The sequence below is a fragment of the Crinia signifera genome, chromosome 7 (genome assembly GCF_055691185.1).
Source record: "Crinia signifera chromosome 7, ASM5569118v1, whole genome shotgun sequence".
NCBI lineage: Eukaryota > Metazoa > Chordata > Amphibia > Anura > Myobatrachidae > Crinia > Crinia signifera.
Window position 1 is genome coordinate 124,654,595 of NC_139223.1, and position 15,749 is coordinate 124,670,343.

General features: G+C 44.3%; 1 protein-coding gene across 1 annotated transcript in view; it reads right to left on the reverse strand.

The window, feature by feature from the left end:
* The window catches only part of LOC146020529 (sterol 26-hydroxylase, mitochondrial-like), a 74,840-nt gene that overhangs the window by 16,885 nt on the left and 42,206 nt on the right, over positions 1 to 15,749 (reverse strand). The window contains exons 3-6 of the mRNA XM_083153725.1: positions 13,406 to 13,605; positions 9,420 to 9,617; positions 6,947 to 7,110; positions 5,319 to 5,485 (exon numbers count right to left, since the gene is read on the reverse strand). Of these exons, the coding sequence (XP_083009851.1) occupies positions 5,319 to 5,485; positions 6,947 to 7,110; positions 9,420 to 9,617; positions 13,406 to 13,605 (729 nt within the window). The remainder of the gene's footprint in view (positions 1 to 5,318; positions 5,486 to 6,946; positions 7,111 to 9,419; positions 9,618 to 13,405; positions 13,606 to 15,749) is intronic.

The window sequence follows — 15,749 nt, forward strand, 5'->3', positions numbered from 1 at the left end:
TGACAGGTAGGAGCTGATTGGCTGGCTGTGTAGGACTCTATTTTATCCCTTTTGTAGCTTAGTGCACCTGGCCCTCAGGGGTAGATTTATTAAGCTTGGTGAAGTGATAAAGTGTCTAGGTTTTATCACCGGCCAATCAGCTCCTACCTGTCATTTTTCAAACCAAGCCTGTAACTTCACAGTTAGGAGCTGTTTGGCTGGAGATAAAAACCAGACACTTTATCACTTCACCGAGCTTAATAAATCTGCCCCTGAGTGAGCCAAGCTAGGGTAGGGGATGAATGGCACAGAACCATTTTCTGTACATGCATAGAACTAGTGTGCGCTGTTCCCCCACTGTTGGGTTTATGTACTAATCTGAATCAGACTCATTTGGGCAGATGTATTAAGCCTTAACAAGAGATAAATGCGAGTGTGATAAACATCCAGCCAATCAGCTTCTTACTGACTTTAACATGGCAGTAATCAGGTGATCGGAGGGATGTTTATCTCTCTTTGGGGGAATTCTCCAAAACAGAAATGCGGTAAAAACCCCGGTACTTGTTTCCTAGCACGGCCACAACGATCATGATCGTGGGCATCGTTAGGAAAAATCGGGGATACCTGTGAAGCCCGCGAAGGGACGCGTTTACCTGTGAAGGTATCCGCGTCCCCTCGCGCGGCTCGCTGCGCTCGCCACGCTTCGGGCTCGGTGCCTCGCTGCGCTCGCCACACTATTCTATTCTCAACTCCACGCCGACGTGGATAGTGGGGGTATGAAAAGGTCGTAGGACGCGTACCACCGCCCCTCGCGGGCTCGCTGCGCTCGCCACGCTTCGGGTTCGCGTTGATCGTGGGGTGGCGTCAACTACTTTTGGGGGGACATTTCACTGTTCAGGGGTGTTTTTTGGGTTTTCTGGCCCATTTACCATTGTTCCCTATGATGATTTGGGTCAATTGTGCCTTTTAACATTGATTCCTATGGGAAATCGGGGGCATCGCGAGTAAATTGAGGCATTTAACATTGTTCCCTATGGGGAAATCGGGGGCATCGCGTCTGGACCATTTAAGCCTTTTTTAGCCGCATACGACGCGACCGACGCGATATTGACTTTTTTCAATGCATTTCAATGGGAAAATCGGGGGCATCACGTCGCTCGCGTCATATACCACTAAAAATGACACCCGATGCCCGCGATTGTGGCCGTGCTAGGAAACAAGTACCAAAACCCCGTTATCGGGGTTTTTACCTCATTTTGATATGCAGCAAAACCCGCACGGTGGATTTTCGCTGCAGGGGTTATCGCCAGCTTTTGGCCTATGGGCTTCTTAACGCGACCCACGTCGCCCTGCACCGACCACCGCCGACCCCCCCTCACCTGTGTCCGGGCAGAACAGCGCTGTGCTGCCAGGACCTGTGACCTCCTCCTCCCTGCACTGAAAATCATCTTCCGGGTGCAGGGAGGAGCAGCAAAGTTAGCCGGAGAAAGGGAGGGAGGGTGGAGCCGCCGGGACCCGTCACACATCGCCGCCTCACCGCAAAAGACAGCTCTTAACGCAAGAGCTGTCTTTTGCCATAATTATCGCATATTTTAGAGCATATGCGATGATTATGTTTGCGGTAGCCAGCGATGTGCGGCGGTAAGGGAGCTCAGATGTTAGAGCTTCCCGCCCCCCCCCCTAACACCCTTGCATTTATCTTTTGGTAAGGCTTAATACATCTGCCCCAAAGTCAGGTAAAATGTCTGTCAGAACAACAGTTATCTTATCTGACAGCCTGAAACTTCCTAAGATATCATGAGCATGCACTCTAAAGGCCCCCATACACTAGCCGATTTTGGTCAGATTTCAGCCAGATCAGTCGGATCTGGCCGAAATCGGACCAAAATCGGCTAGTTTTGATGTCCCCTCAGATCCGATGCGCGGTCCCGTGCGCATCGGATCTGCGTCGGGTGGTCGGACCTGCTGCACGTCCGACCACCCGACTTGGGACCTAGTGGGGCGGCGCGGCGGTGGAGGGAGCAGGGGGGGCTGGGGACGCTGCGGGGGACACGTCTGTGTCCCCCGCTGCTGGGGACAGCGTCTGTGCGGCGAGAAGGTAGAGGGAGCAGGGGGGGCTGGAGACGCTGCGGGGGACACAGGCTGCATAGAGCCGTGCAGGGGGAGCCGGCCGGGAGCTGTCAGTAATGAATAAAAAAAAAAAGCCCATACAATGAATGGGCAGCCTGTGATTGGCTGCTGAGCGCTCTCTCAGCCAATTGCTGACTGGCTGAGAGAGCGCTCAGCCAATCACAGGCTGCCCATTCATTGTATGGGCTTTTTTTTTTTATTCATTACTGACAGCTCCCGGCCGGCTCCCCCTGCCCGGCTCTATGCAGCCTGTGTCCCCCGCAGCGTCTCCAGCCCCCCCTGCTCCCTCTACCTTCTCGCCGCACAGACGCTGTCCCCCGCAGCGTCCCCAGCAGCGGGGGACACAGACGTGTCCCCCGCAGCGTCTCCAGCCCCCCCTGCTCCCTCTACCTTCTCGCCGCACAGACGTGTCCCCCGCAGTGTCCCCAGCCCCCCTGCTCCCACCAGCTCCCACCTCTTAGCCCCCCCCCCCCCCCCTGCTCCCCGGGTTTTTTACATGTGATAAATCGAGACGATTTATCACATGTAAAAAATGGCACATCAAGTGCCATTCTAATCAAGCTCCCCCGGGGAGCAGCCGGGGAAGCTCAGGGGGAAGTCGGGGGCGACTTGTCCTAAGGACAAGTCGCCCTAGTGTATGGGGGCCTTAAGATATTGCAGAACATACAATATGCTTATGATAACCGCTTTTACTGAAGTTATAATGTCTGACGGTTATGTAGCCCACACACGCACCGATCCCGGCGTGCGTTGTGGGCTTAACTAGCACACATAGCATCGCATCGTATGCCTTGTGCATACGATGTGCATGCGATGCGATGCTATGCTAGAAAAGGCTAGTACAAAAAGTATGTGCAGCACATACTTTTTGTACTGTACGATGAGGTGCCGCGGGAGCGCGCACCCCATCGTACAGCATCGCACCGCCCGCATCGGTGCGTGTGTGGCCTCCATTAGCCGCGGCGGTGCATTTGCTATGAGATGGAGCTGACCAATGATCGGATCAATGGGGCATTTAGTAAGATTTTGATATCCGTTCAATTATCGCTCACCATATATGACAAGTCAATATGCAATTATTCTCCTGATCCGCGGATAACTGCATTATTTAGGCCCCACTTTAGACCAGACTTTCCCATAGTAAAGTACACCATGTTTTATTGCAATTACACCTATTGTAAAACATCTTGTATTATAATATATATATTGCCAATCACATAGTACATGCACTCCTCAGCTCTGTGCGCATAGGTGTTGCGTTCACTATCTCCTTGAAATGTTTTTTCGGTACTTGTTTCCTAGCACGGCCACAACGATTTCTATCGTGGTGGTCGTGTCGGAAAAAATCGTGTCGGTCGCGTCGGGTGCATACCAAAACGCACCCGACGCGACCGACGCAATGTACCCGATTTCTCCATAGGTATCCGCGTCCCCTCGCGGGGCTCGCTGCGCTCGCCACGCTTCGGGCTCGGTGGCTCGCTGCGCTCGCCACACTAATCTATTCTCAACTCCACGCCGACGTGGATAGTAGGGGAATGAAAAGGTCGGAGGACGCGCACCGCCACCCCTCGCGGGCTCGCTGCGCTCGCCACGCTTCGGGTTTGCGTCAATCGTGACGGGGCCATACCCAATGAGAAATGGCCCATATTGGGCCTTTTCCCATTTTTTCCTATGTTAAATTCAATGTTAAAATAATTTAACATTGAAGCCTATGGAGAAATCGGGTCCATCGTGTCCATAGGCTTCAATGTTAAATTATTTTAACATTGAAACTGAGTCCATTTAACATATTAAAAAATGGGTAAAGGGCCAATATGGGCCATTTCTCATTGGGTATGGCCCCGTCAAGTGTGTAAAAAATAATGTCCCCCCATTGTGGCCGCCACCCCCACGATTGACGCGAACCAGAAGCGTGGCGAGCGCAGCGAGCCCGCGAGGGGCGGCGGTGCGCGTCCTCCGACCTTTTCATTCCCCTACTATCCACGTCGGCGTGGAGTTGAGAATAGATTAGTGTGGCGAGTGCAGCGAGCCACCGAGTCCGAAGCGTTGGCGAGCGCAGCGAGCCCCGCGAGGGGACGCGGACAGCTGTGAAGCCCGCGAGGGGACGCGGATACCTGTGAAGGTATCCGCGTCCCCTCGCGGGGCGCGCTGTGCACGCCACGCTTCGGGCTCGGTGGCTCGCTGCGCTCGCCACACTAATCTATTCTCAACTCCACGCGACGTGGATAGTAGGGGAATGAAAAGGTCGGAGGACGCGCACCGCCACCCCTCGCGGGCTCGCTGCGCTTGCCACGCTTCGGGTTTGCGTCAATCGTGACGGGGCCATACCCAATGAGAAATGGCCCATATTGGGCCTTTTCCCATTTTTTCCTATGTTAAATTCAATGTTAAAATATTTTAACATTGAAGCCTATGGACAAATCGGGTCCATCGCATAGGCTTCAATGTTAAATATTTTAACATTGAAGCCTATGGACAAATCGGGGGCATTGCGTCGGGCGCGCATAAGCTTCAATGTTAAAACATTTTAACATTGAAGCCTATGGGGAAATCGTGGGCATCGCGTCGGTCGCGTCGTGTGCCTTCTTAAGGCACACGACCGACGTGATGTACCACAGTTGTGGTTTTTTCAAGGGAAATCGCGGGCATCGCGGGCATCGTGTGCCTTAAAGTTAAGGCACACGATGCCTGCGATTGTGGCCGTGCTAGGAAACAAGTACCGTTTTTTCATAAGAAGGCAATATAATTGAATCCTTTGAGTGCCAGCAAATGTGCAAAATATTCACTAAAAATGCCAGCATCACTCACCTTTGTTATATAAATGAAATTAAAAAAAATGATGCGTAAAAAAATATCAGGTACTTGTGTATTTGCAAGGTGCCCAATTTACATACGTACGACACCGTAGGAAAATCGCATCGCATGCCATTTGTGGTGCGATGCGATGCAATTTTTCATTGTATAAGCACCCATGCGATGAGATGTGATGGTACTTAATTTTAAAAGCACCCATACACACCCCCACTATCCACATCACCCCCGAAGTGTGGCGTGTGTAGCGAGCCCCTAGAGGGGACATGTTTACGCGTCCTCCCGACCTTTTCATACCCCCACTATCCACGTCGGCGTAGATAATCACTTGGTAACCTGCCTAAACATTACTACTATTGAAATGAGAATGTCTGATCTCTATAATCATCTGGACCTACCGCAGGGTCTCCTTAATTACACCCCTCAGCAGCGGCATCCGGGAAATATCATCAGCTATTGGCATACGATCTTCAGGAACAGCCTCCATGACTTCTTCATACAAGGTATGCTGGAGCTCTGGATCTTTTGCCAGGTGATACAGAGACCAAGATAATGTGTTTGATGTCTGAAAAAAAGTTTAACACGGGCAGATTGTGAGATTTGGGGGTTTAAAATCACATGAATAACTATATATCTATATTTCCAGTTGGTTGCTATGTCAAAGTGTTGCACATTGCCCATATTTTCAGTCATCGACAAGTCAATCTCCAAAATAGGGAGGTTCAGGCGGGTGGGTCGGGGGCGTGGTATGGTGAATTGGGTCATTGCAGATGATTTTAGGCAAAACATTGCCGAGAGAGTGGTGTGACTTGTTCACTTTCCTGAGAGCTGGGAGATTTTCCCCAAAAGTTGGGAGTATCCTGGAAAATACAGGCTGGGCAAGCATGACACTGTCCTATAAGTTGCAAACAAAAGTTTACTTTGCAAAACAGGGGTACGACAGTATTACAGGTGCAGCAAAAATAAATTCGGGTCTTTCTCTAATGTTCTCTTCCATTTCCCACTTTCTCCTCTATTCCCTACACCTTATCTGCCTGATGCACCCATCAACTAGTGTATAGACCACAAAGTAGCATACTATAATTAGAACAAACAATCCCCCTAGGCATAAACAGATTAATCCTGCTGCTAAAATTACTTTACTCTGATTTTCCTAAGAAACAAATAACATTTACACTAGTGCGAAGAGGGGGGAAAATCGGTCCGACTTGAGGAGCCAAACTCTGCCACCCTAGCTCCTGTTTGGAGTAAACGTTCCTTAATCTGGTACCTCCTTCAGCACAGTGTCAGTTTCCCTTGACAAATTTTGAGAGATGGTGCTGCATACTGAAAGTAAAGACTCTGGCTCAGTGTCAGAGCTTTTTCCTTCAAATGCTCATTCACCATCTTTCTGAAAATCACTAGGAAGAAGGCCTTGGTTAAAATGGAAGGACCAGCTTCATTGAATGTCAAGAGGAATGTGTGCTGCAGGTGCCCAGCATTAAAAAAAGAACCATGTATGTGCTCATTAATCCCAAAATCCTGGGATTAGAAGATCCAATATGTGCATCATCTGTATATATATACAGTAACTCTATCAATAATTTAAGATGCCTGCCTGTCAATCACCCTGTATGAAAGTGAGCACGTGTGCAGGATCGCTGGTGGATTTTTGCAAATTTATTTGCAAAAAACCCCCAATGTATTACATTTCATCCATTTTGCATAAAATTTCACTTCTTTTGTTCTAAGTACTTTGTATTGGTATTTTAGCGTTGCTAACTCCATGGCGAGCTAATCTTAGCTACAGTACTGTATTGAGGTTTGACGATAGGTGTAGGTCGACACATCTTTATTAATATAATAAAGGCCCCATGCTTTGTTGCTTGATCGATAGGATTGCTGCCTTATACAATCTCTGATTATGGATTTCGGTATATTTTTAGGCTTTCATTTTGTAGCGCTATCATGGGGTCTCTTACTATAATTTAAAAAAAAATTCTGTAAGACTGCAAACTGTATTTCTATGATCGTTATGAATACCCACCGTATCCACACCAGCCAGCAGCAGCTCACACACACTGCCGTATACCTCCGGCAAGGTCAGTTTACCGCTGGACAGCAGGTACGTCAGGTATTCTCCCTTTATTTCCTCCTCTTTCTCCACCCTGGACTGTATCTCACTCAGCTTCTTGTCAATCAACTTCTTCCCTGGGTTAGAATATCATGAGGTTATTATAGTGTCATCCTGCAGTATTGCAATACAAACAATCACATGAATAGTGAAATGTGGTCATTATCTGCAAACTAAAGATAGTGCACTTGGACATCTGAGAACACTCAACTGTAGAACAGGGGTGGACAAACAAGGCCTCCAGATCCACCAACAGTCATGTTTTCCAGACCACCTGTGGCTCTATACAATGTGTCAAAAATGAATGCAGTACATGATTGAATGTGAGTTAGTAATGATTACACCCAAGGATGTAACTACCACAGGTGAAGGGGGTGCAGTTGCTATGGGGCCCAGAGCTGAGAGGAACCCACCTTCCCTGTTAAAGTATCATGTGCTGTATACATTTTTCAGAATTGAGTGGTGAATAGGGTCCCTGACAAAATTTTGCTGTGGGGCCCACATCTATCTAGTCAGCTAGGTGGTCTGGAAAATGTTAACTTTTAGTAGATCTTGAGGAACAGATTGTCTACCCATACTGAAAAGAGACTTCAGGCATCAGGAGAGTATAGAAAGGCAGACTTAAATGAAGAAAGAGGCACCAGGAGATCTGGGGGCAATATACAGATACTGTATGTCCACATATAACTATCCTCTACAAGATGCTTTACACATATAACATACACATACAACCAAGTAATAATAATAATAATAATTATTTATTATTATTTTATATAGTGCTCTTTCTCCAATAGGGCTCAAGGCGCTGAACAGATAGAATTAATGTAATACAGTACAGGAACAATGAAGTATAAAAAAACTTTTCATTAACCACAGAGAGCATGGAGATAATTAACCCTTTAGTGCCAACATTTCTGTGAGAGATATTCAAGATATCCAGTAAAATGCCAGCATCGCTCACATTTGTTATATAAATTCAATTAAAAAATTTGTAAAAAAAAGATGATGTTTCCTATATAAGGTAAATATTACAGTTCCCTATGCTGAATAAAAATGTTTGCTTGGCAATTTTCACACCTATTTTGACAAATTCACATGACACTCAGAGGGTCAAGGGAATGATGGAAATGCTTGAGTAAACAGGAAAGTCTTGAGTCTGTTTTTTTTTTAAACTGATCTGTAAAGAAATTGTTGTTGAATGGAAACTTAATTGCTTAGTACTAATGCCGTACTAATTAATTAGTACTAATGCCGTAGCTTGAGACTCACGAAAATCTTGGCATTTTGGAGAAGTATGTAATTTGAATTTGTGTAGCTGTCCGATGCATAACCAAGAATCACCCAACAGTGTTTTACTGGAAAACACGGTAGCCTAGCATTTTAAATGCTTTGAGAATAAGAGACATTTTAATGGAAAAAGTGCAAATACAGATGGTGCTGCCGAGTACTGCTATGAAAAGGCGCAACTGGAAGGGCTATTTATGAGCAAGGAAGCTAGGTGTATGTGGACACATCTGTGCTGTAGCTGAATGTTATGAGGAACGAGGAATCAGGAGGTCTGTGGATGGTGGACCTGAGTGCAGAGATACATGGCATCAGGAGGTCAGGAGATGGTACAGATGTCTGAGCTACAGTACTGCAAGAAGAAATACCTGTGTGGGGTATGATGTTAAGCAGCCATTATGCTAGGGATAAAGAGTCCCAAGAGAAAAAACAATATAAGAAAGACAAAGTGGCACTATTAATAACCAATGAGTTGATACTGTACATTCAATAAACTTCTAAATATTTCATATAATAAAAACATAATTAAATCAGACCACCACATCTCATAATGAAGATAAGACTTCAGCTGTCAATTGTATGTACACATATCCGTTCCTATACATTCACACATTACCATGTATGTATGACATAGCAAGTATTGCAATCAGTGAAGCTTTCGATATAACGGGGCTTCTCTTTCCCGCTCAGAAGAACTTTAGAGATTTTCCAAGCTATATGTTGGCAAGTTAAACACGTGTTTAAGACACAGAAACCTTTTGGTTTGGGTTTCAACCAGGATAATCTCTGTTCTTTATTCACAATTGTTACCAGCGGTTTAAGGAATCTAGGAGATAACAAATTCTTCAAAGAAGAAAGACAAAAACTGGTTAAGAATATTACTTATATTTTATATATACTTATTACTTATATATATTACTTTACTATGTTCTGCAATTTTAGGCAATAGTCATGCAATTAGAGATAAAAGATATTTCCCTCTGAAAATATATATTTTTTATGGCCCGGATCATACTGTGAGGAGCATACTATAGTGAACAGATAATATATCTCATATCTGTGTTCTCTCTCTATCACTTATGTATACTTGTTGCAAGCTTACCAAAATCAAAGACATTATCCCAGCCTTCAATATAACGTCTCCAGTACGGCAAGATTCCTCGTGTCCACTCTGGAAGATAGGTCACGTATACTGAATTCTTGAACATTTGCCCAATAGAATCAATAAACTTCTGTGTTTCTGGAGGAATCTGTTTCTCTAGACAGCCAATGCGGGTCTCAAAGACAATATAGGAAACTCCTATAAGAGAAACAAAAAAAAGTTACTGACAAGCACCAAAAAAGTTTGTTCTGGATCCATCTCTGAGTTGCTATGATAACCAGGTGTGCAACAAGCTGTGGCCATACCTATAGAAGAAATTATCTTGGGGTAATGGGGAAAGAAACTTTACTCTGATCTCGATATGTGCTGCAAAGGAACCGAAAATTCACATTAGTTGGTCAGCACATTGCAGACATCTACTCATCACTTGGCCCCACAAGCTGCCACATATGCCACAATGCTGTTAGTTACACCGCTGACAATAAGGTGGATCTGTGCTCAACTAAGGTTTCTGATAATAAAGTGAAATGTCAATTTTACTATAGAAAGCTATTCCTACTTGTGGACCATGGCAGTTTTATCAGAGGAGGCAACATGTGTGTAGTTTCCATGAGGGCACTTCTCCCTGGCATTAGCACTTGTGCAGAGACAATGCTGACAAAATCTACTTTGTATCCACATAGATGTAGCTGGGAAATGCAGCAGGCCCTTGACTCAGGAAGCCTAGTGTATGTCACTCATGATCCTGCAGAATGTGCAGTGGAAGCACCGATGCCATTTCAGATGTGCCGGTTCCTTCGTCTGACAGGTGTCTGGCTGGTGATGCCCGGTGGTCAAGGAACTCTCTTCCGGCTACTGGAGAGGGGCACTGCCATCTTGGAACATGTCACATTACACTCTGAGACCAATAGACACTATTCTGCCCTCAGTTGACTGCTGTGAACAATGGCAGTTGTCTCAGGGGTTTATAAACTGCTCGCAGGATTTGCTCTGGGCGGAAACAATTTCCTCTACAGTCTACAAAGTTTGGTACCTCTTGTCCTTTGCCGTGGTTCTCTGAAACTTCGTGCAACCCCAGATCAAGCATTATTTATCACTGAGTGCAGGTGCAAGTCTCAATTATTCAGTTGTGCCCGGATCAATCATTATTTATCATGTTCTGTAGGTGCAAGTCTCAGTTTTTGCCTGTATCCCCGGATCAAGCATTATTTATCACCAAGTGCAGGTCTCAGTTATTCTGGTGTCCCGGATGATCAAGCATTACTTATTACCAAATCTAGGTGTAGGTCTCAGTTATTCTGGTGTCCTCAGATCAAGCATTACTTATCACCAAGTGCAGGTGTATGTCTCAGTTATTCCGGTGTCCCCGGATCAAGCATTACTTATCACCAAATCTAGGTGTATGTCTCAGTTATTCCGGTGTCCCTGGATCAAGCATTACTTATCACCAAATCTAGGTGTAGGTCTCAGTTATTCTGGTGTCCCCGGATCAAGCATTACTTATCACCAAGTGCAGGTGTATGTCTCAGTTATTTTGGTGTCCCCGGATCAAGCATTACTTATCACCAAATCTAGGTGTATGTCTCAGTTATTCTGGTGTCCCTGGATCAAGCATTACCTATCACCAAGTGCAGGTGTATGTCTCAGTTATTCCGGTGTCCCCGGATCAAGCATTATATATCACCAAGTGCAGGTGTATGTCTCAGTTATTCCGGTGTCCCTGGATCAAGCATTATATATCACCAAGTGCAGGTGTATGTCTCAGTTATTCCGGTGTCCCTGGATCAAGCATTATTTATCACCAAGTCCAGGTGCAATCTCAGTTATTCCAGTGTCCTCGGATCAAGCATTACTTACCACCGAGTCCAAGTGCAAGTACTGTATGTTTATTTTCATATTTCACATACTGTGTTTCTCATATTGTGCCTGCTTCCCTTAGTCATAAACTGTATTATGAGGGGTTATTCTGTGAATTTGCAGCCTTGCGAGTCCACCAGGTGCTGCGCGCCAAACGCTGGTCCACCCGCCTCCCCTTCGCACGCTGTGTAAGTTTGCACGGGCTGCGAATGAATGTCACTGACCATCAAATGATGTGGAGGGTCCACACATATCTAAGGTTACTCTCAGGTAATTTTTTTTTTATATATTTTTATTTTGCAATTAAAAGGCATCATATCTTTACATGTTACATAGCCACGCAACATTGGCATGGCTTGAATATTATTGACATATGTTGATGCATGTTGCCTGAAAATACTTACATATACATTAAACATATAAACACATAATTACATATAAATTACAATATTAAGACAAACAGAAGGACAGTGAGGTGCCTGTTCTATTAGCTGTATGTTAGCCCGATTGGGCCCCGACTGAGAGACCGATTGCGTACATAACCTTTATACAGAATTGAAAAAATGTACATATTACTTATATATTGCCTTAGTTCACAGACCATTTACATATGGATATTTACAAAGAGCAATATACACAAAATGGGATACATAGGACAAAACAGCAAACCCGGTTTGGTAAACCACTGCATAGATAAGTCCCACATGTTCTAACTGCATTATCATGGCTAAGATTGTACAGCTGGCGTATTTAAATTTACTGTGTTCTAACAGCTCGATGTGTTTGGTTCTGCTATCAATATATTTAAAGAATTGCTACAGACAAATTAACGTGATTCTTGTGCATGTGATTATTTTTTTTTATAAATAATTATTTATTGATACAAAGGAGAAATTTACTGTATTACCTTACCCTTAATTTTATTAGTTCCCAAATTTACTGTGTTTTACATCTTGTGCCAATCATTTTTACTTTCTGCCCTATTGTATTTAATTAATGAAAAAGCCTGCCGGAATATAACCAGAGTTGTGCCATCTGTGCCAAATCTTAATATATCTATCATTTTTTTCCTACACAAATAAATATATTTCTCTTGTAAAACCGTGAAATTAATCAAAGGTGTCCAAGCTGTAAAATCCGGGCCATCCTTTGATAGCCATGACCTAGCTATCAGCACCTTAGCCAGTGCACAGGGTTACACATTCCCACATTCTCAGGTAATCTTAGATATGCGTGGACATTTGGCAGGAAGTGGGTGGGCAGCTGACATCCGGTGATGTCAGCTGCCCACCCCCAACACCCATGTCAAGGGGCAGATTACCATGGGAACGCCCAGGAAACGCTGGGTGTTCCCATGGGAGTGACTGTCTGCCACTGGCCACGCCCTCTGGCTGCAGTCTTGGGTGCGTGTAGCTGGCTAAGGTACGTGTACAGAAATGCCCCTGCGCATACCCATATGCCCAACATTGGTCCCCCTTGCGAACTCAAGGGGGTTGCGAAGCGATCTGAATAAGGGCCCATGTCTGCCAATTAATTTTTACCAATGCATGTGATTAATTTATTGCCTATGTATAGTGTACCGATTTACATAGAGTATGCTTCAATGAAAAATGCAAAGAAAAAAAATCAGGGTTTTAACAATTGCTCTAACACTAAAGGCGTGTACACACCGTGCGATTTTTGCTAGTGGACGATTTTGGCTAAGCCATTTTAACTACAGTATATGCTCTGCAGATTTTGTCTATGATAGTATACGATCTAGTCAAAATACACTTCCTTGCTCTGTCTATTTTGCTATGCGATACTGACTTTGCGGGGCCACAAATCGGTATCGGCTACATGTTTAACGCCGTGTTGCTAACCTTCCAGTCGATGTTGACTACCTAGTCAAAATTGCTTGCCAATATCGCACTGTGTGTACACCCCTTTAATTCTTTACCCCACTAACCAGCACATGAAATGCACAATTGAAATGGTGCTATCTATTTTCAGTGGTCAGTAATTAGGCATTAATCAGTAATCGTTGTTTCATTATTTAAGACAGTTAAATATACTAACGCAAAAAAAAAAAAACAGAAATACCATAAACTAGTAATAATTGTTTTCCTTATAATTAGGGTCATTGATACCTTCAAAGGCGAATCTGTACAGTTCATTTGCCACATCATTGACCATATCTCCAGATGGGCTTTCCTTGCGTAAATCCTGCAGTCTGACCATGAAATCTGAAATAACTTCATTGATACTTCCTACATAGGTCTTGGCTTCTAATGGCTTCAGCATCTTCTTGTTTAAAACTGTTCTTAGGGCGTGCCATTTCTCTGCTTGTCTGGGATAAAAAGATAGTCAGAATGTCATACTGGTAATGGTATACTGTACCCAGAAGTATTAAATAATGTAGAAAGCATTATTTATTTTATCTATCTAAAACTGGCCATATACATAAAGATTTATTGTTCAATTTATTGTTCAATATGACTTGTTGGAACAAAAAGCTGGTCATAAATGGGTGCAAATGACAATTGAAATGTTGCTCCCAAACTCTGAAAAACAGCCAAAAATGTTCAATCCACTTGATTGAACCAATTTGCCTGACCAGTTTTGTCAGTTTTTCAACATTTCAGAGCAAATGGTCAATTGTTATTTTCTCCCAAACGTTGCCAGATTTTCTCTTTTTCTCTATTGCATCATATAAAATGATAGAGAGACTATGATGGTTGCTATTGGCAACACTATGGAATGGTTTACTGTTATAATATCGTGTATATCGTTTGCAAAGATAGCATACTGTAGTTTGTACCAAGCTTAGCGTGCCTCGAGGACCAAGGTTGGGAATGCCTGGTATATAAGGTAGGGAACATGAAGCTCTACTCAGGGAGACTGATGGAGCAGCCTGTCCTCCGTACATAGGTGCCGATTTATGTTTTTGCTGGTGGGTGCTCAAGCCAAAAATATAGGGGAGTGGCTTCATGGGAAAGGGGAGTGGCCACAAAATAATACTGATTTATATTACACAGCACAGTTGTCTCCAATATTCAAATTATGGCAATAGGGCCAAATACATAAATGCCCCCACAGTGCAGGTACAAAAATGCCCCCACAGTGCAGGTACATAAATGCCCACACAGTACCTGTGCCAGCGACAAGGGAGGGGGAGTGCAGTGGGACACGGACGGGTGGGCCGCTGCGAAGCGGGTGGGTGCTCATATATTTCCGTGGGTGCTTGGGCCCTCAAGCATCCACAGAATCGGCACCTATGCCTCCGTATGATCATATTTGGTCATCATCAGATTATAGGGCCCATTTATCATTTAATATTTGCAGCTAATTCCCTGAAAACACCTATTTTCGGGGACTTGCCGCAAATGTTAAGTACTTCCAGAATGTAAGTAGAAGGGGCCTATCCTATGCTAAATGCAGACACATCCCCCATAGGTTTTTGTGGGGATGCTAAGCTTCCCAATGTACCAATATTCTAATTGCAAAGCATTCCGAAATGGAGGTATCCCATTGTAGCCTATGCGCTACTACCACCAGTAGCGCACGCAGGGGGGGGGGGTTCTGAGTACCCAGGAACCCCCCCAGGAGCCCTAGCCTGAAAGCTGAGGGTCCCCTCTTTACATGGATACAAGAATTTTAAAAATCGTCCCTTGGGAACAGGAGATATCTGACTTTAAATCAGTGGTCCCCATCCAAGCCTGTTAATTGCTATTCCCAGTCAGATATTTCAGGTTCTGTCTGACGTTTTTCTGAGGGTATATTCCAAAAGCTGTGACTCTCCCCCTTTGAAGGGCAATAGCAGCTTGTCTTTACTGTTCCCAAAACCAGATATATCAGCCTTCCAGCAGCTGGTTACTGCTCCAGCTCCACACACCTGGTATGTTGTTTTATATACTCGTTGGCTGATTGCTCTGCCTTCTGAACTCTGATCCCCTAGTCCCCAATATCATTTGGTAGGAGGGATTCTCTAGTTTTTAATTCCATTAAAATCTAAGAAATTTATTTCTGAGAACTGGAGATATCTGCAGTCAAGCAAGCTGTCCTCCCAACAGAAAATTATGAATAATAAGCCCACTCCACTATACACCCCTCCTCTGCATATTAAACATCCTCTTCCACCCTGGAAGTTATGTATCAGGGGCCCTTCATTCAGCCCAATGCCCCCTTCTCCCATTATATCTCCCACCATCTGTGCAGTAAAGGGGTAATTAGTGGAAATTACTGATCCAGGCCCTACATGTTGAGCGGTTGATATAATACCCGGTAGGTGCCCCGATACATTGCTATGCCCAGGGGTCTACACTGCTGTTGACGCCCCTGTATATATATATATATATATATATATATATTATATATATATATATATGTGTGTGTGTGTGTGTGTATATGTATATATATATATATATATATATATATATATATATATATATATATATATATTTTTTTTTTTTTTATTATTATTATTTATATACA